Genomic DNA, 24,034 nt, shown 5'->3' with positions numbered 1-24,034 from the left:
ACGAAAATCGGCAATGCCTTGGACTCAGCTATCTTTCAATGAGCCTCGAGTATCAGATACACTTTGACGAATGATGTACATCAGTAGAACAGATGATCGTTACGCAAGTCTGTTCCAAAAATACTCTATTATTGCTACTCTTGACCCTGATGCAAGAATGTCAAAGTCCGTGGTGCCCCTTCCGGCATACCACAAATATCAACAAAAGAGGGTATCTCCTTTCCCCGTTTCTCAATTCGCTCCACGAATTCCGCGAGTGGACATGCCTTGCCGGGCCCATCGGTACAGCCAGCAATTGGGACTATGCCATCGTTGATGTTGACTCGGACAAAGGTGTCGTTCTTCTTGGCGCAATAGACGTGGTTCGGATACAGAGGTCCATTGTCCCAACACTCCGTTACCGGACAAACGAATCGCTCGAAGATAATGCGCCCACCCATGGGCTGGGATCGCGTGTGTCAGAGAGTCTTTCTCAAAAGGCTCCGTGAACTAAGAGGGCTACTTACCACGACATCAGCCATTCGCCATGTACGGGCGTGGTTGACGTGGGTAGTCGGAAGATGTGGCTCTTGAGGGAAGAGATCGAGTGCACCCAGCATTGCGATGATGTCTCCATCGTGGTTGCTATCTCGTCTGTTAGCAACTACGTCTCGGCTCGGAACAGCCTCCTTGAGGTCATCCTTACAAGCTGAGAAACAGCGGACCTGCTTCTGGGCCCTTCTGGAGCAGGCTCGCTGTAGCATTGAGCCAAGACCAGCCCAGAGATGGTCCATAGTAATTTCCCGGTCCTGCACGGTAGTAATGGAGGATATCTCGAGCATACTCGAAGCTCTCCATCTCCTCATTGGTGAAGACAGAGCACCAGGGCGATACGCCATTCAGTAGTACTTCAAACGCGCATATCTCCTGCATCGTAAAGAGTTCGGCCACACTGAACGGGACTGATGGATTTTGTTTCAGCAATCGACGTCCTACTTCTGGCAAGTATGTTGACCGGAAAGCACCGAGCTGCCGAACGCCGTGTGCATGGCCTCTGCTATCGGTTGCATAATTCGGACAAGACCGTCCTGGAGTAAGTGTGTCCACGCCACGGTCTGGTGTTTCCGAGATGATGTGGAGAGTTGCTACATCCAACCAATTGAGCCCGAAAAAGCCATTTGCGAAGTAACGCGCAGAATCAATCACTCTATCCGACAGTCCAGCCCAGATTGAAATCTTGCGATCTTTTTCTAGTGCGGCTTGTAGCAGAGGGAGGTATCGGCCACGTAGATCGACGCCGGCTTTGAATGACGACAAGGAGCCGGCGTATGGTCCCGTAGTTGTAAGTTGTTCGAATTGCTCGGCGGGATGAGGCGCGAAGAAGTTCCATTGATTAACGAATGCCAAGTCTTCGAGTAGCGTGATGTTTGCATGTTGCAAACGGTGGTATAATTCCAGCATGCCTTTCCTCAGAAATCAGATCTGCTCGAGTGGAGTGATAGTCACTTTCATAGATTTAACGTACGTATGCCAGTAGCAACGGTAGGATACCGCTCAGCGTGCCTCGACATCATATGAATCTGATCAATCACACATCCGGGTGGAACGTCATTGCTATCGTTGACTCCTTCGACCTTCGGAAGCCATGGCGATAGACCGCCCAGATGGCGGAGGATATTCCAAGCAAAATCATTATCGCTATGGCTGAATAAGGATTCGTTCGTCTATCGACCGGTATTGAAGACTGATTCACCTTGTAATGTTTCCTGTCGCAGGCCACAGTGTGGTGCCAGATCTGTACAGCACTGTCGCGAGTATGCCTACTAGGAACGATACCAGAAGAGACGCGCGAGCCATTGCCGATAGAGATGACTATTGAGAACCTGAAGACTTTGAGAAGACCGAGCTACATCTGGATTAATCTTGCTCCCACGGTCAAAATTAAATCTCTATTTGAGCTCTCTGGAAGCGTGATTTTCGTGCCAAAGAGTAGATCTCGAAACGGAGACCGCATATATGCCATTGACGACATGGTGTCGGCAAAGCTCCAGGCGATCGAACGCTAACCCAATTTCAGCCACGACCCTACAGTGACTTCAACTTTCTGGAGTTCAATCGCTGCCATCACTGGCAACCGTATGACTGTAACCCAATTCTCACAATGGCACAAAATGTGGTTCTCGAAACAACAATGGGCAACATTGTCCTAGAATTGTACACAGAGCATGCGCCAAAGACTTGCCAGAACTTCTCGACTCTGGCGACACGAAATTACTACAATGATACCATTTTTCACCGAATCATTCCGGACTTCATGATTCAAGGCGGAGATCCTACTGGAACAGGCCGTGGCGGAGCGTCCATCTATGGCGAGAAGTTCGAGGATGAGATTCGAAATGATCTCAAACACACTGGCGCGGGCATTTTGAGCATGGCTAATTCGGGACCGAACACCAATGGCTCGCAATTCTTCCTCACACTCGCCCCAACGCCGTGGCTCGACAATAAGCACACCATATTTGGGAGGGTAAAGAGCGGAATGCGAGTGGTTCAGAGGATGGGTCTGGTCAAGACGGGTAGTGAGGATAGACCCGAACAGGAAGTGAAGATTTTGAGGGCGCGTGTTGTGTCCGACGGTGAAGATATATGATGCGAGAAGTTGTCCCATCGGACAATCTCCTTACCAAATGATTGATGGATTCATGTCTTGTTTTCAAGGATGGCCCAGTCTTAGCAATGGCGATGTTCCTTTACGGTCTTTCAAAAACCGTTGATGTCTGGGATGTTGCTCGGATCGATACTTGTCAAGAACTGCAAAACACACTCATGACAGGGTCGGTATCGCTTGCTGTCTTGACAAAAGCTTCAGGCTGGACGGTGTGATCACATGTGATGGTGAGAAGATGAGGCTGGACCGCGCAGGCGGGAGAACTTGCAGCGCAATGTGCGTTGCGTTCGTCCTCGAGGGCCATGGTATTTGTTCAGCGGACATGATTCGTGGCCTTGATCTGGGATGTTCCAGACTCAAGCTCCGAATTTCCAAGGAGCGGGCTAAATCCAGGAGAGAGGCAGGAAGCAAACGACCTGGAGCAGACGAACAGGTAGATACAAAAACTGCGGAGAAACGCTGAAAACTGCGGAGGGAATCAGAGTTCTTATACCACCTCGGATGCCATTGAAAGGTAGGGCCTATCTTCATCCGCGCCACGACAAGCGTCACCAGGTCTGCCTCCCTCTATGACCGTTCATGAGTGGCATCAAAGGACTCACATTCCATACATCGCTGCGATTTTGGACAAAGAAGTCCCATCCCAGCCCGGAGGTGTCGACGCACACCGTATCTGCTCCGAGAGAGCAGTTCCTTTGTGCCTTCCAAATGATTGTCCTATTCCGGCGACTCACCGATCCCTCAGACCCACGGTCGTCGAGAAGGTATACCAATCGTTGCATCTCGACCGTCCTAGGTCAATACCGTGATGATCTAACCAAATCTGCTCGCTATGCGTACGTGTCTGATCATTGAATGACATTCCCTCACTTGTGATAATCATAACGTCCCTGCGTGCGCAGGCATCTCAAGTACCGTAGTGACCAAAATGGAAACCATGTCCGCCGTACGATGCCGCAGAGATGACGCTGTATGGAATAAATTTAGCCTGAGGCACACGTATAGACATTGCATCTTGAAATTTATTTGAAGGACAACATCGGCCAATGGATCACCATTCATCGATATCTATACATCACATCTTAGACTGTCGAAATGACTGAGGCCGCGTCTGCTTCGGTGGGCCTCGCCCTCTCTCCAGAGACATTTGCCAAACTTAGCCCGGGACCCGTCCTGCTTGCACATCTGAAGTCCAATACGCGCCGGAGTGGCCGCCGCCCTGACGAATTCAGAACACCAGCGATAAACAAGGGATCCTTGACGCACGTCAACGGCAGTGCCGTCGTACGCATTGGCAACACGGCTGTTGTCTGTGGGGTCAGAGCAGAGCTTTTATATGCTTCAGACATGCCCAAACCCCCTCGTCATGGTCAAAATCAGGATGAAGATGACCTTGTCGAGGAGCTCGGGCTTATTGTGCCCAATGTCGAATTGAGCACTGGCTGCTCGCCGGGACACCTGCCTGGTAACCCTCCAGGCTCGCAGGCTCAATCGCTTACCTACCGTGCCCACACCCTCCTCGGTGGCGTGCTGAGGCTCCACGATCTCCAAATTGAATATGAACTCCCAGCCAACGAGGATGAAGACAGTGGCGCAGAACCGACCAAGGCGATCAAGGGCTATTGGACTTTGTACGTCGATGTCTACTGTATGGCCCTCGACGGCAATGCCGTGGACGCGATAAGCCTGGCCGTAGTCTCTGCCTTACAGGACACGACTTTGCCTAAAGCATGGTGGGATGCAGACCGCGAGACCATTGTTTGCTCTCCATTAGCTGCTCAAGGGAGGAGATTACGGCTCAAGGTGCTACCGCTGACTACGACTTTCGCAATTTTCTCGACGGCATCACCACTGAAACAGAAGAGCTCTGCCCAGTCATGGATGCTTGCTGATCCAGACAATTTCGAGGAAGATTGCTGCGAGGAGACCGTCACTGTCGCTCTCAATTACGACACTTCGAGCGGCAGCATTCGGTCCAGCTGCCTGCAAAAACAAGGCGGTGCCTTTGTCAACAAGCAGATCATGCGTCAGTGTATCGAAGCGTCAGAGGCTCGATGCGCTCTGCTCTTGACCCTTCTCAAGGAGTCCAACTGAGCAAACAAGTTTGATGTTAATCCTGCCAGAAACTATCTCCAGTGATCGCGACTTCCAGAATTCATGACGTCGGTGCTGACAGTGACACCATGTTGTAGCGTGCTATCCGAAGACATTTCAGGACATCCAATCTGTTCACAGAGAGGCGATGAGTCCGGCTGGAAGCTACCCCGAGGTACAGAAATGCGAAATGACCACCGTCGTATTCATGGTTAAGCCGTGAGCATGCGGCTGTTGGTGATCAGCAGGCTGATGAGTGTCGCTCTGGCTGATACAATACATTCAACATTTTAACCTCACCGCCTTTCACCGTTTCGCTGCCATGACGAAATCACAAGATCAATCCAGGTCTTGTTTCCTTGCCATGACGCGATCGATGACGCTCTTCGTTGCATCCGACCGCAAGATCGACCCTTCTCGGCCATAACTGAAGGCTCAAGCAGTTATCGGTCTTGATCTGAGTCTCTTCAACAATACTTGAATCTCGTCGAATGTTAGAAGGCCACGTCGTCAGAATTCACATGTTTTCTCACTCAAAGGACAACCAACCTGCGACAAGAGAAACGCTGCGAGAGGTGCGCGCAATGACGACATTGTTTGATCGAGTGCCTTTGTCCATCAACCACTTGACCGCATGTTCAACTGAAGGAGCACATCATCAGATTAAGTTCAAGCGTGTGTCTTCGGCTACGTCGCGCTGTTGCCAAACTCATTACTTCTCAGAAAGATGTGGAGCCTCACCCTTCAGATTTCGCACATCCATAGTTACTCGGCCCCAATAGTTGTGTGTCACCTCGACGGGAAAGTGTAGGTAAGACTTTCAATGATTACCTTCCACGCGAATCTAGAAGGGGCAAAATTAAGCATACTGTTTATAAATCGCTGTCGATACAGGCCCCTGGCATCCGATCAGGTCGTTCAACGCTTCTGATGATGACGCGGCAATATACACGCATCGCTTGCATTCTCGGCATACCTCGGACGCAGACTTTGGCTCCATCGGAAGAATGTATGCCACGAGGCTTCCCGACACACAATCTAGCCTCGTGGCGACCGTACACCGTATGCGTGTCGGTATGTATGACTCCGGGGCTGGTTGCACAACACAAATTGAATTGGGGAGTGTCCGCCACATGTTATTGAGCCCTTCTGGTGTTTTTCCCGCGTCGGATAAGTTACGTGACTAACCTTTGGTGTCCGCAAAAAGTGTCATCAGGAATGTTTGCAGTCCATATCACAGGCTCTCCACCATTACCGACACATGCGTAAAGAGCTCGACTTGTTTGAGAGAACCAGGGTTAGATCAACCTATCTCGAGTAGTACAAATGACACCACTCTCTTCCCGATGAGCCCTGAGGTGTAACGCGACACAATTTTAGAGGCTGGCAAAGTGGAAAATTGAGAGAGTGGCGTTCGCGTATTGGGGTAGTTCTTATATAAATCAAGAACGATCGGTGGTATCTCAGGACTTCTCTTTCCCTCAAACAAGATTGTTGTTACCGAAAATCGGCATCATTAAAAACATGGGATCCGATACCTCTCGCACACGGCCAGATCAGTCTGAGCCACAGCCAATTGGTTCACACGCCTTCAATGGCGAAGGTACGCGCGTGCCGGCAATACTAAATCGTGGATAGAATATTCTGACGTATCCAAACTCCGCAGCCGAGACGTCTTTAGACCAAACTGGAGAAACCCCGTCAGAGAACACGACTGCCGACGCGGGTGAACTTCAGGCAAACCCCGATCAGCTAACAGCGGACGCTGCTCCTGATGCACCAGAGCCAGCCGCTGGCTTGCCAGACTATGTCACTTCACCTAATGCTGTCTTCAACGACAAGGGTGTCGAGTGGCGATTTGGTGCTGTTCCAGATTATTCGAAGACGCGAAAGGTCTGGGAAGAAAGTAAGTCTCTTGTCTCTATCGAACAACTCCCTGCAACAAATTTGGCGGATCGATCGCGCCAGCAACCGGCATGCCGCCTACCTCACATTTGGAACGAGCAATCCACTGACTCTTGCAACAGCCAAGCAGATGAATCACGCAGCGGGAAGCCTCGAGGAGATTGTCGAGAACCTCGTCAAGAATTGGGAGGTAGAAGCGTCCTATAAATCCCGATTGAGCGACTGGCGAACGATCGATCATGAGAATTACTCATTTGCCATGAATGGCGGGGCTCCCTCGACGGGTGCGCAGATGATCAAGACCGGCACATACAATGGCATCATCGTCGCCAACGAATTTTACGATCCCAAGTACAATGACTTCGCCTCGAGTCACAAGTCCTTCAAACGGATGATGCCCACTTTTGCATGGGAAGTCCTCGAGGTCTACAGTGCCGGACCGCCACAGATCAGCTTCCGCTGGCGACATTGGGGCGAGATGAAGAACGACTATGTCGGTTTCAACGAGTATGTCGAGCTTAACCCTCTCACACATTTTCCTCACTGCAATTTCTGACATCTCTATAGCAAGGGCGAAAAGGTCACGGCGAAGGCTCACGGCGGAGCTATTGACATCCAGGGCGTCACGGTTGCGGTGGTCGATGAAAAGCTTCGTCTCCAGTCGGTGCGAACCTGGATGGATCCGTTGGAAATGTTCCGACAGATCGCTCCCGGAGGCATTGTCAACAAGCAGCCTGCCACAACCAAAGATGGCATGGACGAAAGCACACAATCACATGCACCGTCTCAGCAGCACGACTTTCCTGGCAGTGATGGCCTCTCCATTGCTCGCGAGCACAATGCTCCAGAGGGCAAACATAGCCATGAGCCTGCGCCCGAAGAAATCATTCCAAAGCACATCTCCAAAGTCACTGGTGTAGCAGCAGACGCATTTGTGCCTGCAGATGCGGTCCATCAACGTCATGATCTGTCAACCATTGTTCCGCTTATGAAGAATTCCAAGGGCGTGGACAATAAATCTCCGACCACAACGAACGCTAACCCAGGGACAAAGGATGAGGACGTCCTCACTTTGCCTGCAGAACAGTCGGTGAACTTTTCAGCTCAAGGTCAAGTCACGTCTGACATGACGCAATCCTCGACAACAAAGAACAGCGGTGGAACCGACGAAACCAGGCACGCAGACTCTGAAGCCCGCGACAAGATTGATGACCATCTCAAGCAATCCGCCGATGACGTCCACCCTCATTCCAAGGACGTCGAGAAAGCCATCGAGCCATCAGCAGGACAGGCGGTCGCGGTGCCAGCAAGCGACGAAGAGACTCACGTCACCCATGAGGAGATGAGTCGCTTGAACCCCCTGGAATGTCCTTTCATGATGAACCGCGAGTGAACGGGCAACAGATCTGTCCCTGTACTATGTGACATCCTGAATTGGAAAGGCCGGTGAAGAGCAAACACACAAAATTCGGTTCAAATTGCATAAGATTTCACTGTGCACGCGAGGTTGGACACATTTGGACTTGCTGTCCTGGGAGTTCTGGTTGCATTGTTGCCATAATTTGTCTCTTTGCGCGGTCAACTGGTGATTGGGAGTGGCAAGTGGAGTGTGTAATCAGAGTCGAGCGTTTAAACTAGGATCTCCTATGACTCCAGGTCTGTGATCGGTCTCACCATCGAATGCGAAAACATCCGTGGTAGTACAGCGACTCGATGTCGGACTCCATCATGTTCTCACCTGTCGTGTAGTTCGGACCACGATAGATCACATCCGCCGTGCGTTTAACACGTTTTTGCCACGTGCGACGGCCCTATGCACGAGTATGTAACAGGTTTCATATCGAACTTGCCTCGTCCTCGTAGCCATCGCCTGTGCATCACTCATAACGTTACTGTGCTTCCCACCGCCAGTGGTCGAGCATACGAATACGAGCAGAAGCAATGGCATACAAGAGGACTTCCAGCCTCTGTGGGAGAAGGAATACATTACCATGAGATCCGCTTACACCCAGGTTTAAGGCGGTCGCTTGGCACAGTATGGATGCGTAGCGACATCCATTCTGTCAAGAGATGCGTGTCCTTCGTGGTATTGATATAACATTCTTCCAAATTCCGAAGGTCTGACAGCATTTCTTGATCCCATAATTCCACAATTGTCTCCATCCAAGTACCAGCCAGCTCGATAGCTGGGGCTGGACGCCATGTGGGCACGCTGGGCGGTACTGCTGCTCGAAGGCTGCATGGACGAACGGCATGTTTTGCTTACACGGTACCACATCATGGTTTCGTCCCCGGGCGAATTTTCGGGCCGATGGGGTTGGTGAGTTGCGCAATCGGGCGGTGGTGGGGGGAGCACGGGGATACACATGACTCACATGAACTGTAAAACAAAAACAGCCCAGGCAAGTCGAACGATCACAGCGATGGTCCTGGAGGAGGAAACGGATGCTGTCTCCGCGGCGCGGGAATCCTCTTCCTCCTCCTCCTGCGATGCATGTTTGTTTTTCGAGTTGCAAAATTCCCTACAGGACAGCGTGATCAAAATCCTGCATATCGTTCGTTGTCACTTGTCCAGGGTTCGCCAGCCAGGTACTGTTCTGCTGGACAAGTAACGGAACTCGAGGAATAAGCATACAGGTTCGACGCACCCGTGACCTCTGCAGAGGACGATGGAAAAGCGGGCGGAAAGGACTTCCGGCGCAGCCACAACGTGCTTTTTCTTCCGTTCTGCGGTTGTATGATCTTTTTGGGTGCCGTTGGTCTGTCTGCAGCATCTGCGTCCCATACGCCGCGATGTGCTTCCGAAGCTGTGAGAGACGGGATCTGGGCACAGTCCGACTCCCGTGTGATCGCGTTTCGCGCCTAGCAGGTTGGAAATAACACATTACTGAAGCGGCGAAGTATACAGAATGGGGAACTCATCCCCGGCCTGGACGTGATCGAAACGCGTCGTCGTTTCCAAGGCTACAGCTCGCTCTCTCATCACAGAGAACACCGCCTTGAGTCTGACAGAACATCACGTCTCACCAGTGCAAGCTAGATTGTCGAACTAGTGGCGCTGACTCGGTTGCCAAGCGGAGATAAACTGTATGCATATGTGCTGTTGATGGATGGGCATCATGGTGTTTGCAGGATTCGTGCCCAAACACTGCCGTGAGCTCTTGTGACCCATGCAAAGACGGCTGGCTGGCCGGCGGGATCGCATGTGGATTATTTCTTCTCTTTGACACAGATGGCACGTGAGTTCCGCCTTTGACATAGTGGACAACGCATAACCCATCTCGAGATGGATTTGGTGTCTGCAGTAATCAGACATAACACTATCGAGTGATACGGCAAAGATGAACAGCACTATTACGAGCCATCGTGACCTTTCACATATATGGGTGACGATCGTTTATGATCATTTAGGTGCTTCCACCATATTTTGCCGTTAAGCATGTGTCTTATTATTGCCTGAAAGAATAAAAATTTGTTTGTTGCCGAGACAGGTGTAATATAAAAGACTCAGACATTTCCTCCTTGCTACCAGAACACTATCAGGGTCACACATGACACGCATGTTATAGCACCGCTGAGGATTCCTGGCTGAGCACCCGCTCTTGTTCGTTGGAAGAGGTGGATATGTTGCCAAACATCAGGTTGTTGGAGTGAACAAACGATAGGATGATGGTACAGAGGGCGTGTCTGCTGCAGCAGATGCATCAGCAACCGTAGCATGCCGCTGTGACAGCCGTGGATGTCAGCGCGCTGCATGAGCCATCGAAGAGACCGAAATCCTGTGCATGCCAGGTGAGATCCGAGGACGACGAGCGGAACGGTAGGCCTGTCCCACTCCGCTGAGTGGAAAGGTGAGCAACAATACAATATCACGAGATCCTGTGACCTGAGACGCAAGTCTTTCCCGCGACGACTTCGTCTGCGTTCCAGACTGTGGTGATGCATTCCGATGCATGCGCGATGATCGAGTCGGTGCCTGAGGGGCGTGTTGATCATTACGTCGTTGTTGCCTTGTGTTGTGGCCGAGCGTCGCCCCCTCAGCCGCTGTGGCGAATGATGGCTGGGAGTCATTCGTTTCCTACCGAAACGCCTGCGTACTCCACTCCTGCTTTCCAGCTGATGCCGTATGATACAAATCGCGCACTCCCGCCCGTAATTCTTACAGTACGAGTTAGTTGCTCGTGAAAATTCTCGACGGTCACGCTGCTCTTGATGGCGATGATGCCAGTGACTCAGAGCAAGACTTCGCTGCCTAACTAATGTGTACTGTACGCTCACCTTAGTCGGGCGGAGCAGTGAGAGACGGCCGTCTTGGGCAGCTCTCGGCCGTGTTTCTCGCCATGCGCCGCTGTTAATTACTGTAAGAAGCTCGCCCCGAGATGTGTGAGGGTGGGTGTGTGGAGGGATGGCGAGGCTGTGCGAGGAGCGGATGGACCAGACAGACGGTCTGTGATATGCGCAGGATCATTCTGTCATATACTTGACGATCACGCATGACCGCCTCCGGGGACGGAAGAGAAAGGCACGACCCGAATGTCCCGACGACTTTGTTTCCGTTGGTGCGCTAGTCCCATCGTGGCTTAGAGAGTTGGGCGTCGCGCCCAGAATTATTTCCAGGAATGGTGAAGACAAGAGACTAGAGCAGAGTAATTATGATAATCAGGTCAGGGTACATGGATACCTAATTGCCCAGTACCGAGCGATGACTCCCAACTCCCTCGCTCGCGGACCGACCGCAGTCATCACACGTCCTCTCTTTCGCCAGGTCCACCACCACCTCCCGACGGTAGTGAGTCTTCGTCTAGGCAGAACAGCGCCAGTGGCCACTCATGCCCTTTTTGCTCTCGCTCCAACTTCACGTCCCAGCATCCAACCGATCATGAGTGCCATGACGGGGACGCGTTGATCGTGACAAGCCGGTCGTCCTTAGGGACCTGGGCAGGCTCACTAGAGAGATGGGCTGTAGTGTCCATGCAGTAGATGCGACGACCAGATGTATGACTCCGCGAGAGCAATGGGAGTAAACTCGCCATTATGTGTGTTTCTCTCAGTGCTCAAGAGGTCTTCTTGCTAGGACTTCCGCGTTTGATCTGTCGCAGCGGCAGCAATTAGGCATACTGTGGTGACAATTCCAGTAATACTATGTCAAAGGGGAGAGTGATAAACACCTTCTCGCACTGTGATGGAGGTTATGTCGGTATGCATCCGAGGACTGGATGGACCTGAACGTGTAGAGAAACAACTGCAGTGATGCGAGTGATGAGTGATGAGTGGCAGCCGTAGCGTCGCCGCAGCCTGATTCATCAAGATGACAAAAAGCCTCGCGCTGTCTACACCTCTCTTTTCTCTCTCCTCCCCGTTGCTGCCACGACCGCAATCATGCAACAACGCAACATCGTCCTATACTGACAACCTCACAAACTACACAACTTCAAACCATCTCATTCAACCTCCAGATCGACTTCTTAACTGAAACTTTTCGATTTCCTCCCTGTCCGTCCTCGTTGCGTTGCTGCCTGAGGGTCGACTCATCGTAAGCGCGTACTCACGGCTTTCGCCCGTCGCCCCAGCTGTTAGCGGAGTCATCACGTCGCCATCGGGCTTGCCACCACGCCGACTCATCTTTACACGCCTCACAGACTGTCATTCGCCTCGACCACTCATCACACAGTCATATACACTCCCTATAACCTCTGGACTCTGCCGACACATTCTTGTATTTATTATTTCCTTCTCGGCGGCAAGGACGGACTGATTCGCTTGTGCCCCGCCACCGCCTAGCAGATCTGAATCACTCAACTACGAACACTCGATCCCGAGCCTGCCTTACTCAGAACAACATCACCCTCTCTCACTCTCCACTCATATCACTGTGACGACTTTCTTGGAGACCTATCTATTCTTTTCTGCATTAACCTCGACGACGACAACCTTCCGACTTGTATAACGCCTCACCTTACAAACAAACATCAACGCGACCGAGTGGCAGGGCTTTGCGCTTCCAACACTGCTCTTCTACATATTTCCCGATTGGGGAACCATGAGTTTCACAACCGTTCGCGATTCCGTCAGCAGCAAGACCCTCCCCAAATCCAGCGTTTCCACCATCAAGTTGTGCTGAACAACTCAGCCACTGTGTCTCTACTGGATTACATTAGCAAACTTCTGCTATATTGTTACGTCCGTTTCACCAGGCGCATACATCAGAAGAACTTCGACTGGATTGCCGGGCTTGGGGATTGGAATCTTGCTGCTTAAATTCGTTGGGAAGCGAGAGTCAAAACATAAGAGGCGGTCAAGCGGTCAATTTGGCATCGAAACTTTGACATCTGACTTACGACCACTTTCACATGACTGCTCTGCATCTCTAAGATACTAGCGTCGTTCAAGCATTTGAAGGCGCATTGGGAACTGCTACACTCTACTGACATACTCTACTGGACACCTCTATTCAAACACTGCGGAAACACGAGAATGAGCCTAGAATTATCTGATCAGGGTTCTATCGGGACTGGTCTCGTCCATGAGCCTTACGAAGCATATGAGCATTCGATCAGCTCATCTGCCAGATCTTCCCAGTCATCCACATTCTCGGACGCTTCAGCGCACAGCTCCGTAGCGACCTCTATCTCTGATGACTTTCGGAGCAGCCAAGAAGATTTGCGTGAACAGGATCGCATTTGCGCTCAGCCACATCTTCAATACCAATCCCAAATTGGTCAGGTCAAGTATGGCGAATTGAATGCGGCTGTTGCTGCGCATCTCGGCCAAGCAGGCGCACATGCTCCACCTACCTACGCCGATGTCACTTCTTTGCCCGCGACTCAGCGACAACATCCCCGGCGATGTTCCGTCTCGAAAGATCGAAGACCCCCTTTACTCGTCAGGCAACGCGACCGCAAGATTGACTTTGTCGACAACCTCGTTGGTAAGCACACATTTGATAAGATCCTCATGGAATCACAAGCTAAGCAATCTCCCCGTCAAAGATTCTGCCACTCAAATGGTAGAGGTCATTTGGCCATTGTCGGCACTTGCCTGTCAGGCCGAAGGAGGTAATGGTCGTGGCGTTCTGCCGCTCCGCACATACATTGAAGAGACTCTGCGTCGCTCTCGCACGAGCTACTCGACCCTTCAAGTCGCCTTATATTACTTGATCCTGATCATGCCCTCGGTTCCGGCTGCTGACTTTACCATGGAACAAAATTCTTTGTGCCTTGAGAACCGTGCGCTCATGTGCGGTCGAAGGATGTTCCTCGCGGCACTGATCCTGGCATCGAAATATCTTCAGGATCGAAACTACTCCGCGAAGGCATGGAAAAAGATGTCTGGTCTGAGCGTCACGGAGATAAACACTAATGAGAGGACTTTTCTCGAGCGTGTTAACTGGCGTCTCCACGTTCCGGCATCCACTTTTGAGAAGTGGCAAGAGCTGGTCCTGCGATACACGCCTCGCCCTCAGACTCCAGATGCACACCTGAGCTCGAGGACAATGACGTGGAAGCAAGTGGTCCCACTGCTCACTCCCGAGCTGGACAATGTTCCCATGCCCAAGGAAGCACCAAAGCCGCTTGCACAGCCAGGCTCTTCTTTCTTCGGTATTTCCACTCCGGTGGCAACGCCAACTCCTGTCAAGAATGCAAGCGATATATTCGACTTCTGCACCACCTCGCAAGAAAGTACGCCAACGCCTTCAACAGTATTGCCGCGCTTCCTGGAGCCGAAGACGGATGTTCTGCCGCCAACCCCGGCTCTGGTCCGGTCACGTTGTCTACCAACACCGCAGATGACACCGAACACATGTGTCTCAAACACTCCTGCAGCGAGTGTTTGTAGCTCTCGTCGGCCGTCCATGTCTTCGGCCATGACGCAGATGCGCAGTGCCAGCTTCACACGCTGTGCAGTTGACGCGTTCTCGAATGCTGATCTAAGACATCACCTCTCGAGGCGATCTTCATTGTTGAGTACAGCCTCCTTGAACTCGAGCCCGGAATCAATGGTCACCGACCGTTCCCGAGCATCACGCTCCTCCTCAATCTCTTCCATGTCTGCCTTTTCCACATCGTCGATGATGACAGCGCCGCGCCCCTGCTTGGCTCGCCAAGCAACATGCCGGAATGTCAAGTTGCCGCTGCCTGCCAGTTTACGTGAACACAATGAGGAAGGCACGGCCAACAAGCCTATCATCATTGACGACGATGTCGAGATGACCGCGAGTCCTGACTTCGCAGACTTTTCTGTCAGCGAGAAGGTCCTCCACGCACCACATCGCCACAGCAAGCACGCTACTCACATCAGGCCTGCCGCTGCCGTTGAGCGCTCGCGCAAGCGAGGCCGGGTCCATGGAGGTCACGGTCGCTCCGACATGGAAGACGAAATCACGTCGCAGTTGCAAGATTACCATGCAGAGAAGATGGAGATCGACGAGCACGTCGCTCTTCCCTCTGCTGCAGTCAATTATGCGACACGCTACCTCCTTCCGACTCCTACGCGCCATGATGACATGAGCGCCATCGTCAACTACTCCGACGATTCTCTCTCTTTCCTCGGCAGCAGCCCACTGACGGGCCGGGTGGCGGTTCGCCATCCCGGCGGGAACAAACGCAGCTGCGTCCCCGCCGAGACGTCCGTCATGGACGCTCATTTATACCGAGAGATTGTATGATTGCGAGCATTAGAATACTTCAATGCTCGACATCTTGTATCATCCACACACACATCGCTTTCACGCGTTTCTGGGACAAAGGCTATACAAAAGCAAAAATCCAAAAGCTCTTGATTCCAAACATCTACTGTTTCAAAAACAAATTACTTGGGCATTTCCGCGGCGTTATGGCTTTTGCATCGTATGGACTTGGGGGGGCGGAATGGTTCACCATGGGGTGGGGGGGTATTGAAAGGACCAGGAAATTCTGGCGGGCGGCGATTACAGCGAAGCCTGTCACGCCGGTGTCTCTTGGAGTTGCATCATCGCTTGTGTTGTGAGGAGATCATCACATGCTTGGACTGGGTGTGGCCGAAGGCGGGCTTATGACTCACACCAACAACGGCGCCACGTATGAGTTTTCCTTTTTGCCAACACTCATCATCTTGGAGGCATTCTTGATGGCAGGAAATCGGAGGCCGACGATTACCAGTAGGTTTTACCATTTTCTATAAATATACCCAAAGCATTGTGTTTCTTGTATGACATTCATTGGTTCCTTCTTCACATATTTTCCTGAGCTGCTCTGACTGTACATGTAAATCCGAAGCATACCCGAGACATTTCCGTGGCATTTCAGAGAATGACACTGTTAGGGTTGTCAGTCGTCCACTGTTAGGGTTTGGGCTGCATTTTGTGGTGGGACCGTGAAGTCGTTTGGTTGTTTCACCGTGAAACGTGGAATAACACAGAGTTCTGAATTTTTGGTCTCTGAGACGTTTAGATGGGATATCAGCCTATCGGCTGCGTTTCACTTGATCCAAACATGAGCAGCCTGACTAGGGATGTTTAGGAGAACAGACGCTCACGCTGGGGTGGGCTGGTGAGGGATGAGAGTTGACGAACACGGGGAACTTGCACGACCCACCTGGCTTCAATCGACGGCAGTAGTAACATCATTAGGTTGCAATATCAGCTATTCATATTGCAGACATTCACTCTCTTCCACTGGCACAAAAAGCCATTCCTGATGTGTTCTCCCCTGAGAAGCCTTCCACCCCGGGCGAACGTATTCCTCATCCACAACCGCCGTTTACCCACCCAGGCAGGTGTTTGCTGAAAACACCGCTCCCACAAATGCCGCCGACCCGACCATTTCGTCCCCTCATCGAAGATCAGTTGATCCGCATACTGTTCTTATGGCTGTCATCCAACCTATCAGCGAAATGCTCCTCACTGCGCAGCACTCTACAATAAAGTGACAATCGGCTGCGCATGAAAACGACAACACATCGAACAGATCTTCCTCCTGCTTGATCGCAAATACAGGAACTGCATCGCGGGAAAATACGACGCGCAAAGGGGATCCATGCGTGAAATATCTGCCATGCAAACCAAAGGACATCCCACTGTGCCCCTCTTCTTCCTCAATGCCCATGGGATCTCTCGTTCATGATGCTGGTCGGTTCTCACCTCATGGCGGCCCATGCAGCGACGGTCTCGGGGTTCGTCCGGGCGGCTTTGCGCTCGGCCTGTTTCTCGCCTGGAGAGGCGCCCTCTTGCTGCTCGGACTTTGACTTTGACGACGATGTGATTGAGGAGAGTCTGTTCTTGATGGATTGGATGGTTGAGACGCTCGCGACGCTTTCGGCTTTGTCGTTGGAGGACATGGTTGATGATGTAGTCGTGCTTTTCTTGGTGCTTTGAGAGGAAAACATATTGGACTTTGTTGTGAGAGTACTTTTGACTTTTTATATTGGCGAGCAGCGAAGAGGCTATCGGCCTTGCAGGATGAGGTTCGTCTTGCTTGAGCTTTGAGCTTTGCTTTTGCTTGTCTGCTTGTGTGAGGAGATGCAATGCATCGATTGTGATGCTCCATCCTGGCTAGGCACCGACTATTTACGCAATCTGGTTTGCAGCGACTATGCACGCTCAATGTCGCATATCCATTGATATCCGCGACAGGGCGCGGCATGTTGTGGTGTGAGGTTATTCACGGGGATAGGGCGCATCTTGCTAAGCGATCCCTCCCTCCATGCGGGCGTACATGCATTGGAAGAGGTGTCCCAGAATAGGCAGCAGTATCATCACCGCAGTATCGTTTTCACTCACCGCACCTACCGGTGGCTTTCAAGTAATGCCCACTCGGGAAATTGTTGTGTCGTTGAGGCGATTCATAGCTCCGTCTGGCTCATGACGTGTGTGTTAGCCGCCTGGCTGTGCAGATGTGCTCCGCATGTTCGTCCGTGAGTCATGTCGCCTACGTTGGTACATCATCTGCTAGGCATGGTATCACGCGAGGCTGACAGCTCCAATGCTCACGCGAGAGACGATCCCCTGCGCGATTCTGAACTAGATTCTCGCCTGCGTTTGTGACTTCCAGAACCATAGCAAACCTACTCGTGAAGGTTTCACGCGACTATAGTGCCTCGTGCTAGCGGTCAATGTCTGCCCAGGTGGGCTTCATTCCTCTTAGTCGTATCACGACTTGGTGAACCATTACGAACCTGCACTTGATTGGTGATTCCGATCATTCGGAGAAGGGAAAGGGCGTGTCACCTACGTGGTCAGTCAGGAAAGACTATGTAGTGTTGATACTATACTCCCGACGCCCGACGCGGTTTTGGACCGTTCGTAGTAGCCGAGCAGGACCGTCAGAACATTGATTTCACCATCATATACGTCCAATATTGACGCAACACAAGCTCTGATCCCGATCATCCAAGATGATCTCGAGACTTCTCGATTGGTTTAGTGGTTAGAATTTCCGCTTGTCAATCAATGATTCACATGCGCGGGAGACCGGGGTTCGATTCCCCGATCGAGAGCAACTTTACTTTTTGCATTTTTGGCCTTCTCAGGCGTAAAACGTCGACGGAGTCTACTTTTTGACGATCTTCCAGGCGTTTCGGAGGTACCTGAATCGCGTTGACGCTGAAATATGGGTGGAGTGATTCGAGGTGCAGGTCCGCTTTCTGCGAGGCTCTCAAATTCCCTTTCGTTTGGCTATATGGTAGAACTATGAGAAGGCGTAAGCATGCATGATGGACGTCCGAAACCGCGTAAACCGTGTAGTCTCTCTCAGGTCGAAGTGAAGTTCAAAAGAAGTCTCAATCGAGAACTCTCAGCATGTCTTCTACAGTGCGGAATTTCACCCTTTCTCGACCGGCAGCTTGCCCGAGCCGGACCTCCTCAGCATCGATCTTCTCCCAGTCTTGCCAGCTGACACTACGAATCCCCCTTGCCTGCACTTCACTTCGTAGAGCATCCCAGCCATGCTTCGAGGGACCGACCCCAGGGTTAAAAAGGGCGCGATCTCGCCAGTCCTGCACAATGACATCTGCAGTCGCAAATGCATCGTCCAAGGTCGACGCGATGACTCCGGTTGGGCCACGCTTCACCCAGCCTGCACAGTACATGCCGGGAACATGGCCCGCTGTGAGTGGCCCGGCAGGACCGCGATCGGGACTTAGTACGCGGCCCCAGCGGTCGTTGGGGAGGATGCCGGCCTTCTGGTCAAAGACTATGCCAAGCTGGTCCATTCCCTCCAAAGCTTCGGACTTGTATCCGACCGAGCGGAAGGCGAGAGAACCAGCAACTACGGTCTTACTGCCGGTATTCTTGACACCAACTCCACGAATGGCATTGAGATTGGCCTGTGCATCAGCTGAGAGAACAGTATTGATGTCGGCGAGGTACTCTGTAGTTTCGAAGCCTACGGCTGCCAAATCCTTACCATTGGTGGACAGGAATTCAGAGGGCGATCGTAGGTAGCCCAACTGCCACGCACGGCTTGCATCAGCGAGTGACGTGCGGGAGCCTTTTTCCAACACCTCACTAATACGCTTCAGTTGCCGTGGTAATGCTTTGCGCTCGACCTGAATCAGGTCATCCCAGCCGGTTGACGGCGGTGCGAAAGCAAGACCAGGCATGTTCATCAATTCGCGAAGCTCCTTGATAGTGTAAGGCGCCTGGAGTGGTCCGCGTCGGCCGATGACTTTCACATCGCGCACTTTGCTTTTCGAAAGTGCGTCGAGAGCATGCTCAGCAATATCGGTCTTGCGCAACTGCTCCAACGGCATCAAGAGGATGCGCGTGACATCCAATGCTACGTTGCCTTGCCCGATCACGATTGCGGTTTCGCCAGCCTCTAGATTAGGATTGAGGTGAGCATATTCTGGAAGGCCATTATACCACCCCACAAATGCACGTGCTGAGATGATTCCGTTCAGGTTCTCGCCGGGGATGCCTAATTCCTTGTCCTTTGAAGCACCGTACGCGAACAAGACGGCATCATATTGCGATGCGAGCAGTGGCAAAGGTAATTGGTCTGCCTTTTCACCGATAGACACGTTTCCAATGTAATTGAAACCCGGATATTTTGCGACGTCTGGCAGTGTCTCGGAGCATTTCTACAGATTTGCGGAAGACATCAGCATCTATATCGACAGTCCGGATCTGCGAGTGGGCATTGTACTTTGGCCTCAGGATGGTCCGGTGCGATTCCGAATCTGACCAGTCCATATGGTGATGGCAATTGCTCATACATGTCCACCCTCGCGTCGGGAAGATTCTTGAGCAGTCTGTATGCCGAGTAGAAACCGGCCGGTCCAGACCCGATTATGGCCAGATGCAAAGGTCTTTCCCGTGTCTCAACAGTGCTGTACCTTCTCGCCACTTCGCCGACCCTGGCAACCTTGCGCCTCTTGAAGGCGACATTGTTCAAAGTGCGAACACAGTGTGTACATGTGCGCGCCGTCGGTCCCAGCATCGAGACCCGAATTCTTGCGATGACATTTGCTGATGATGATGTCGTAGAAGTAATAGAACCAGTACCTACCTAGTAGGGATTCAGTGCATTATCTATTATCAGATCCGATCAGCCGCATCTCGACGCGAAAGCGGACCTGCAAGGGTGGGTGTAGGGTGTAGGGTGTAGGGTTGGCAAATCTGCAGCTGACGCCGATATCGATTGTTGCTATGCCATGTTGCTATGCGACTCAGACATCGTCACCACTGGCAGCAGCATGTCTGAACACGGTCTCACACCAATGTCGGAGATATACACATGACAGCCCAGCCTTGAATTTTGGACGATCGACATACAATTATTTCGTGCCATCTCGCACGAACTTCGTCAAGTCCTACACCTCACTGTCGTTGCTTTCCTGCGAAGACCATCCCCAGCAGCAGAACATTCACTCATTCTTTCGCTAAATTACCTTGCTCGCCGCAATGGGGTCCGGCGACGGACAGCAGCCTTTCCTCTACGACCCGCCATCATCGCAGCGTCCGATATCGTTTCCGTATTCACACTTCAATCCTCGCGCGGCTACACAGGCACATCAAGCTGCGCTCATAGACCGGGCTGAACATCATCGCGCACAACTCCTGGCCAGCGGCAGGCCGCTCGTCGACTTCAACCAGCACCCTGACAGCTACATGATCGTCGGTGGTCCGACACCACAATATGAAACTCTGCCAGCCAACACAAAGGTTATGATAACAGCGTCGCGATGGGTACAGTTTGTGCTTCGTATCGCCCAAGAGATTGGAGCACTTGGACTATTGGTCATTTTCATCTGCCTGAAAATGAAGCTCGATGGACAGGGATGGGTTCTGAGGATTGCGGTATGTTATACATGATCGGGAATGATACCTATGAAGACTGTATGCTGATGAACGAATAGCCTGCGTGGGATTCGGTGGTGTGCATGTATGCTGTGTATCATCTCCTGCGCCCAGCGAAAGGCCGGACGCCCACCAACAGTGGCAGCTACCACTTCTTTTCGCTTTTCATGGACACCGCGATCATTCCTTTCTACGTTTTCGTTGTCCTCCTGGCCAACCAAAACTACACCGAGGACGTCAAAACTCCGGATCGGTGGACTAGCTTCTTCACCAACGAGCAAACCACCACCATGCTCATTTTCGTCACTTACGTGAGCGGAATCGTCTTGTCAGCACTACACTTTCTGAGCATCGGACTTGATCTCTACTTGGTCATCATGTTCCGCCGCATCGCACGCCTCCCTCCGGACATGAACCCTCTCGAGGACAACCTCACCAGGCGCCCGTCGAAGAAGCACAAGCACAAGAACAGCGAACTCTCGTCCACTTCATCGGAGACGCTCGCGGAGAAGAAGCTTGGATACTACAGTGGTGGCTCCTTTGTCAGCGATGATTGGTCTCGTCCCGGCACCAAATCTGTGGCGAGCGCGAGGGTCATCCCATTTGGACATAGCCGCGTTGATTCGAACAAGACTTTCTCTCCTCACAACCCGGATACGGCACGACTCTCACGACAGAATTTCGACAGCTTATCCCTGCGACCCGAATCGACTGCCGGACGCAACTCCCGCCAAGAAGGTTCACCCACCCGTCAATCACGCCCTCGATCTCTCGGACCGTCGAAACAGGGCTCCTTCTATGAAAACATCGACGATGAGCCAGCACACCCAGAGCATCTCGACAACTTCCTGGCAGCCGGCGTCCTCAACCACGAACATTTCGTGCACCCAGCAATGCAGAAGTCCGGCACGCCTCGACAAGCATCTCCAGTGCAAAAGGGAATGCTCAGCGACAACTGGTACGTCCTCGACAATGAAAGCGAGGTCGACATGGGATCCCCTCAGCATCAACGTGGCCCAAGCCCGGCATACTCCAAGATCCCCGTGCGCGAACGACATGATTCCTGCGACCCTCAACCTCTAGGCATGAACCCTCCCACCCCTGTCAACGCACCTGACGGCAAGAACGCGCCTGCGGAACAGGGCCGCCACGAGCGTCAACCCGCTCCCAGATACGAGACGGCCCAACACCTCGACGTCGACCGCACCATGACCATGCAGTCCCAAGCCAGCACCATCCAAGCCTCATCGATCTACTCCGACGACGCGCCCACCATCCGCGTGGCCAGCAAGATCAGCCCCGGCACCCCGAAAGGCAAATACTACGGCGACCTGGCCGCCGCGACCATCGGCGTGCGCGGCGGTTCGCCCTTCATGCGCGCGTCGCCGGGGGCCCCGGCATACCACACACATCAGCAGGCGAACGGATCGCCGAGGGTGGTGAGCCGCTCGGGAGTGGACATCACGGATGCCAATGCCCATTATGACAGCGACCAGTCGTACGGCATCCCGCGCCGCCGGGAAGTCAGTGGGAAGGTCGCGGAGGAGGGACGGAGCGCGTGGAACATGAGATCGCGATGATCAATGGATGGACAGGACGGGCGGGACGGGATGTGGAAGATATGAAATTTTTTATGCGACGAAGGTTTTGCCTATCGGGTCGAACACCCATCTCGCTCGACCACGGGATTTCTCTTTCCGTCTCTGCGACGGGCAGGCGCGCAGGGAGGAATTTTCCTACTTCCTTTTCTAACTTTTCTTTTCGGGCGCAAGAGGCGTATTTTCGGCGTCATCAGGGATATTTCCAAACACATACGGGTTATTTTTGTTCAGCATTTCGGAAGGACGAAGAGGTGGAAGAGGGTTGTGTGTTTGTCTGTGTGTGGATGTGACGATAGTGTAGCTATGACAATGAGATCCCAATCTTATGATGATGAGCTCTGTGGATTGCAGTGCACCGAGCTGTGTATATATATCTCTTATCCAATCGTGACGAACTCGACCTGCCTGCAGGACTGTTCTATCCGTTATTAAATTGTGATGAGACGATGCTGCATGTGAAAGCGATGAGTTATCCGTCTGCTTGGTTACCTTGGAAGCGACCATTTATCTGCATGGTTACCCAGGCACTTTCTTGGAGGCGACTATTTACTCTTTTACACCCGTGGGCACATATCGCTGGTATACACTGCGCGACCAGAAACACGTGCCGGGCGGGATTTATTACCGATTCCAATGATCTCGCCCAGTGATGTCACCGTCTGCTCAGCCCCGCATGCCCGCCCGCATGACGTCGGAGCTGCACCATAACGATATTGGGCAAACGTCAGAATACTCGGCGGGATTTAAGGGAGAAATCTAGTCTTTTCGATGATCGAACCTTAGAAGCGAACAGCTCCAGGGACGCACTACAGTTCCCGGGCTGCTTTCGAAACCGGCAAATGCTAATGTCCAACACCATGAGTGTGGCTAGATCTGAATAGAGTGCATACTCTTCACAATCTGATCCGGGTGGTCGTCGATCCTCCGTGGTCGCGTAGTAGTCTACAGTTGGTGGGGTTGAGAGGGTTTCCGTCCAAAGCACATGGCTTGCTTGGGAGGGGAAAGGCGCACTCACCACCATCGTCGAAACAACCAGACGGAGGGGGGAAGTGTCCTCGAACAGTGTGCGTCCAACGCACGACGGCATGTCACAATACGAGATATTTACGCGTAATCCTCCTCCTCCTCCGTCGCTTGCCGAGCATTCATCGGCAAAACCGTGGCGCGCAATCAGGTGAAGCAGAGCGAGAAAGTATCTAGGCGAGCAAATCAATGCAAAGCAAAGCAAAGCTTGGAAGTCGGCCAACTTTAGAGGTCGTTCGTTGGACGGGCGTGCATCATTCGGTACAACAATATAATAGTCGGGTGTTTCGCGGGAAAGATTCGCATTCAACACGCCCTGCTCATGAACTTTCTTTCTGCTACCTATCCTTTAATACTACATCACCTGCGTGAGATCCGCTCTCATCTGAATATACATAATTACCTTGCGCACTTACTCATTCTTAGAGTGGTGTCGCTTTCATCCTCGAGATCTATTTCTCTCGTTTTGTTCTTACTGGCCATCTTTTT

At 52.2% G+C, this 24,034-nt stretch overlaps 8 protein-coding genes and 1 non-coding gene across 9 annotated transcripts; 6 read left to right on the top strand and 3 right to left on the bottom strand.

Moving 5' to 3' along the window:
- Window positions 1-10: 10 nt before the first annotated feature.
- K489DRAFT_379358 (phosphoglycerate mutase-like protein) lies at window positions 11-1,943 on the bottom strand. The gene is made up of 5 exons (XM_033604623.1): window positions 1,733-1,943; window positions 1,505-1,677; window positions 686-1,442; window positions 507-624; window positions 11-443 (listed from the first exon to the last, which is right to left on the bottom strand). Exons 1-5 carry the CDS (start codon window positions 1,834-1,836, stop codon window positions 135-137), a joined length of 1,461 nt encoding a protein of 486 aa, XP_033460405.1. The 5' UTR covers window positions 1,837-1,943; the 3' UTR covers window positions 11-134.
- Window positions 1,944-2,022: 79 nt separating this feature from the next.
- Window positions 2,023-2,716, top strand: K489DRAFT_193890 (uncharacterized protein). The gene has a single exon (XM_033599554.1). It carries the CDS (start codon window positions 2,141-2,143, stop codon window positions 2,627-2,629), a length of 489 nt encoding a protein of 162 aa, XP_033460404.1. The 5' UTR covers window positions 2,023-2,140; the 3' UTR covers window positions 2,630-2,716.
- Window positions 2,717-3,742: 1,026 nt separating this feature from the next.
- K489DRAFT_317760 (ribosomal protein S5 domain 2-like protein) lies at window positions 3,743-4,741 on the top strand (the record flags this gene model as incomplete). The annotated part of the gene is made up of 1 exon (XM_033601261.1): window positions 3,743-4,741. The coding sequence occupies one exon, from the start codon at window positions 3,743-3,745 to the stop codon at window positions 4,739-4,741; it is 999 nt and encodes a 332-aa protein (XP_033460403.1).
- Window positions 4,742-6,265: 1,524 nt separating this feature from the next.
- On the top strand, window positions 6,266-8,039 carry K489DRAFT_409233 (uncharacterized protein; the record flags this gene model as incomplete). Its single annotated transcript, XM_033607557.1, has 4 exons — window positions 6,266-6,344; window positions 6,408-6,647; window positions 6,769-7,153; window positions 7,214-8,039. 4 exons carry the CDS (start codon window positions 6,266-6,268, stop codon window positions 8,037-8,039), a joined length of 1,530 nt encoding a protein of 509 aa, XP_033460402.1.
- A 1,812-nt stretch (window positions 8,040-9,851) lies between these two features.
- On the bottom strand, window positions 9,852-10,962 carry K489DRAFT_193850 (uncharacterized protein). The gene is made up of 2 exons (XM_033599553.1): window positions 10,925-10,962; window positions 9,852-10,804 (listed from the first exon to the last, which is right to left on the bottom strand). The coding sequence occupies exon 2, from the start codon at window positions 10,715-10,717 to the stop codon at window positions 10,172-10,174; it is 546 nt and encodes a 181-aa protein (XP_033460401.1). The 5' UTR covers window positions 10,718-10,804; window positions 10,925-10,962; the 3' UTR covers window positions 9,852-10,171.
- A 2,158-nt stretch (window positions 10,963-13,120) lies between these two features.
- Window positions 13,121-15,153, top strand: K489DRAFT_388189 (uncharacterized protein; the record flags this gene model as incomplete). The annotated part of the gene is made up of 3 exons (XM_033606396.1): window positions 13,121-13,574; window positions 13,636-15,077; window positions 15,100-15,153. 3 exons carry the CDS (start codon window positions 13,121-13,123, stop codon window positions 15,151-15,153), a joined length of 1,950 nt encoding a protein of 649 aa, XP_033460400.1.
- A 2,877-nt stretch (window positions 15,154-18,030) lies between these two features.
- On the top strand, window positions 18,031-18,118 carry K489DRAFT_t24. Its single transcript has one exon. It is a non-coding gene; the product is annotated as a tRNA-Asp (tRNA).
- Window positions 18,119-18,273: 155 nt separating this feature from the next.
- Window positions 18,274-20,146, bottom strand: K489DRAFT_379347 (nucleotide-binding domain-containing protein). The gene is made up of 2 exons (XM_033604622.1): window positions 19,768-20,146; window positions 18,274-19,702 (listed from the first exon to the last, which is right to left on the bottom strand). The coding sequence occupies exons 1-2, from the start codon at window positions 20,059-20,061 to the stop codon at window positions 18,401-18,403; spliced, it is 1,596 nt and encodes a 531-aa protein (XP_033460399.1). The 5' UTR covers window positions 20,062-20,146; the 3' UTR covers window positions 18,274-18,400.
- Window positions 20,147-20,410: 264 nt separating this feature from the next.
- On the top strand, window positions 20,411-22,881 carry K489DRAFT_379346 (uncharacterized protein). Its single transcript, XM_033604621.1, has 2 exons — window positions 20,411-20,921; window positions 20,981-22,881. Exons 1-2 carry the CDS (start codon window positions 20,526-20,528, stop codon window positions 22,499-22,501), a joined length of 1,917 nt encoding a protein of 638 aa, XP_033460398.1. The 5' UTR covers window positions 20,411-20,525; the 3' UTR covers window positions 22,502-22,881.
- Window positions 22,882-24,034: the final 1,153 nt, after the last annotated feature.

This window comes from Dissoconium aciculare (genome assembly GCF_010015565.1).
Source record: "Dissoconium aciculare CBS 342.82 unplaced genomic scaffold K489scaffold_5, whole genome shotgun sequence".
NCBI classification, from domain to species: Eukaryota; Fungi; Ascomycota; class Dothideomycetes; order Mycosphaerellales; family Dissoconiaceae; genus Dissoconium; species Dissoconium aciculare.
The sequence above is the reverse complement of the archived record's forward strand: the minus strand, read 5'-3'. Positions and strand labels throughout refer to the sequence as shown.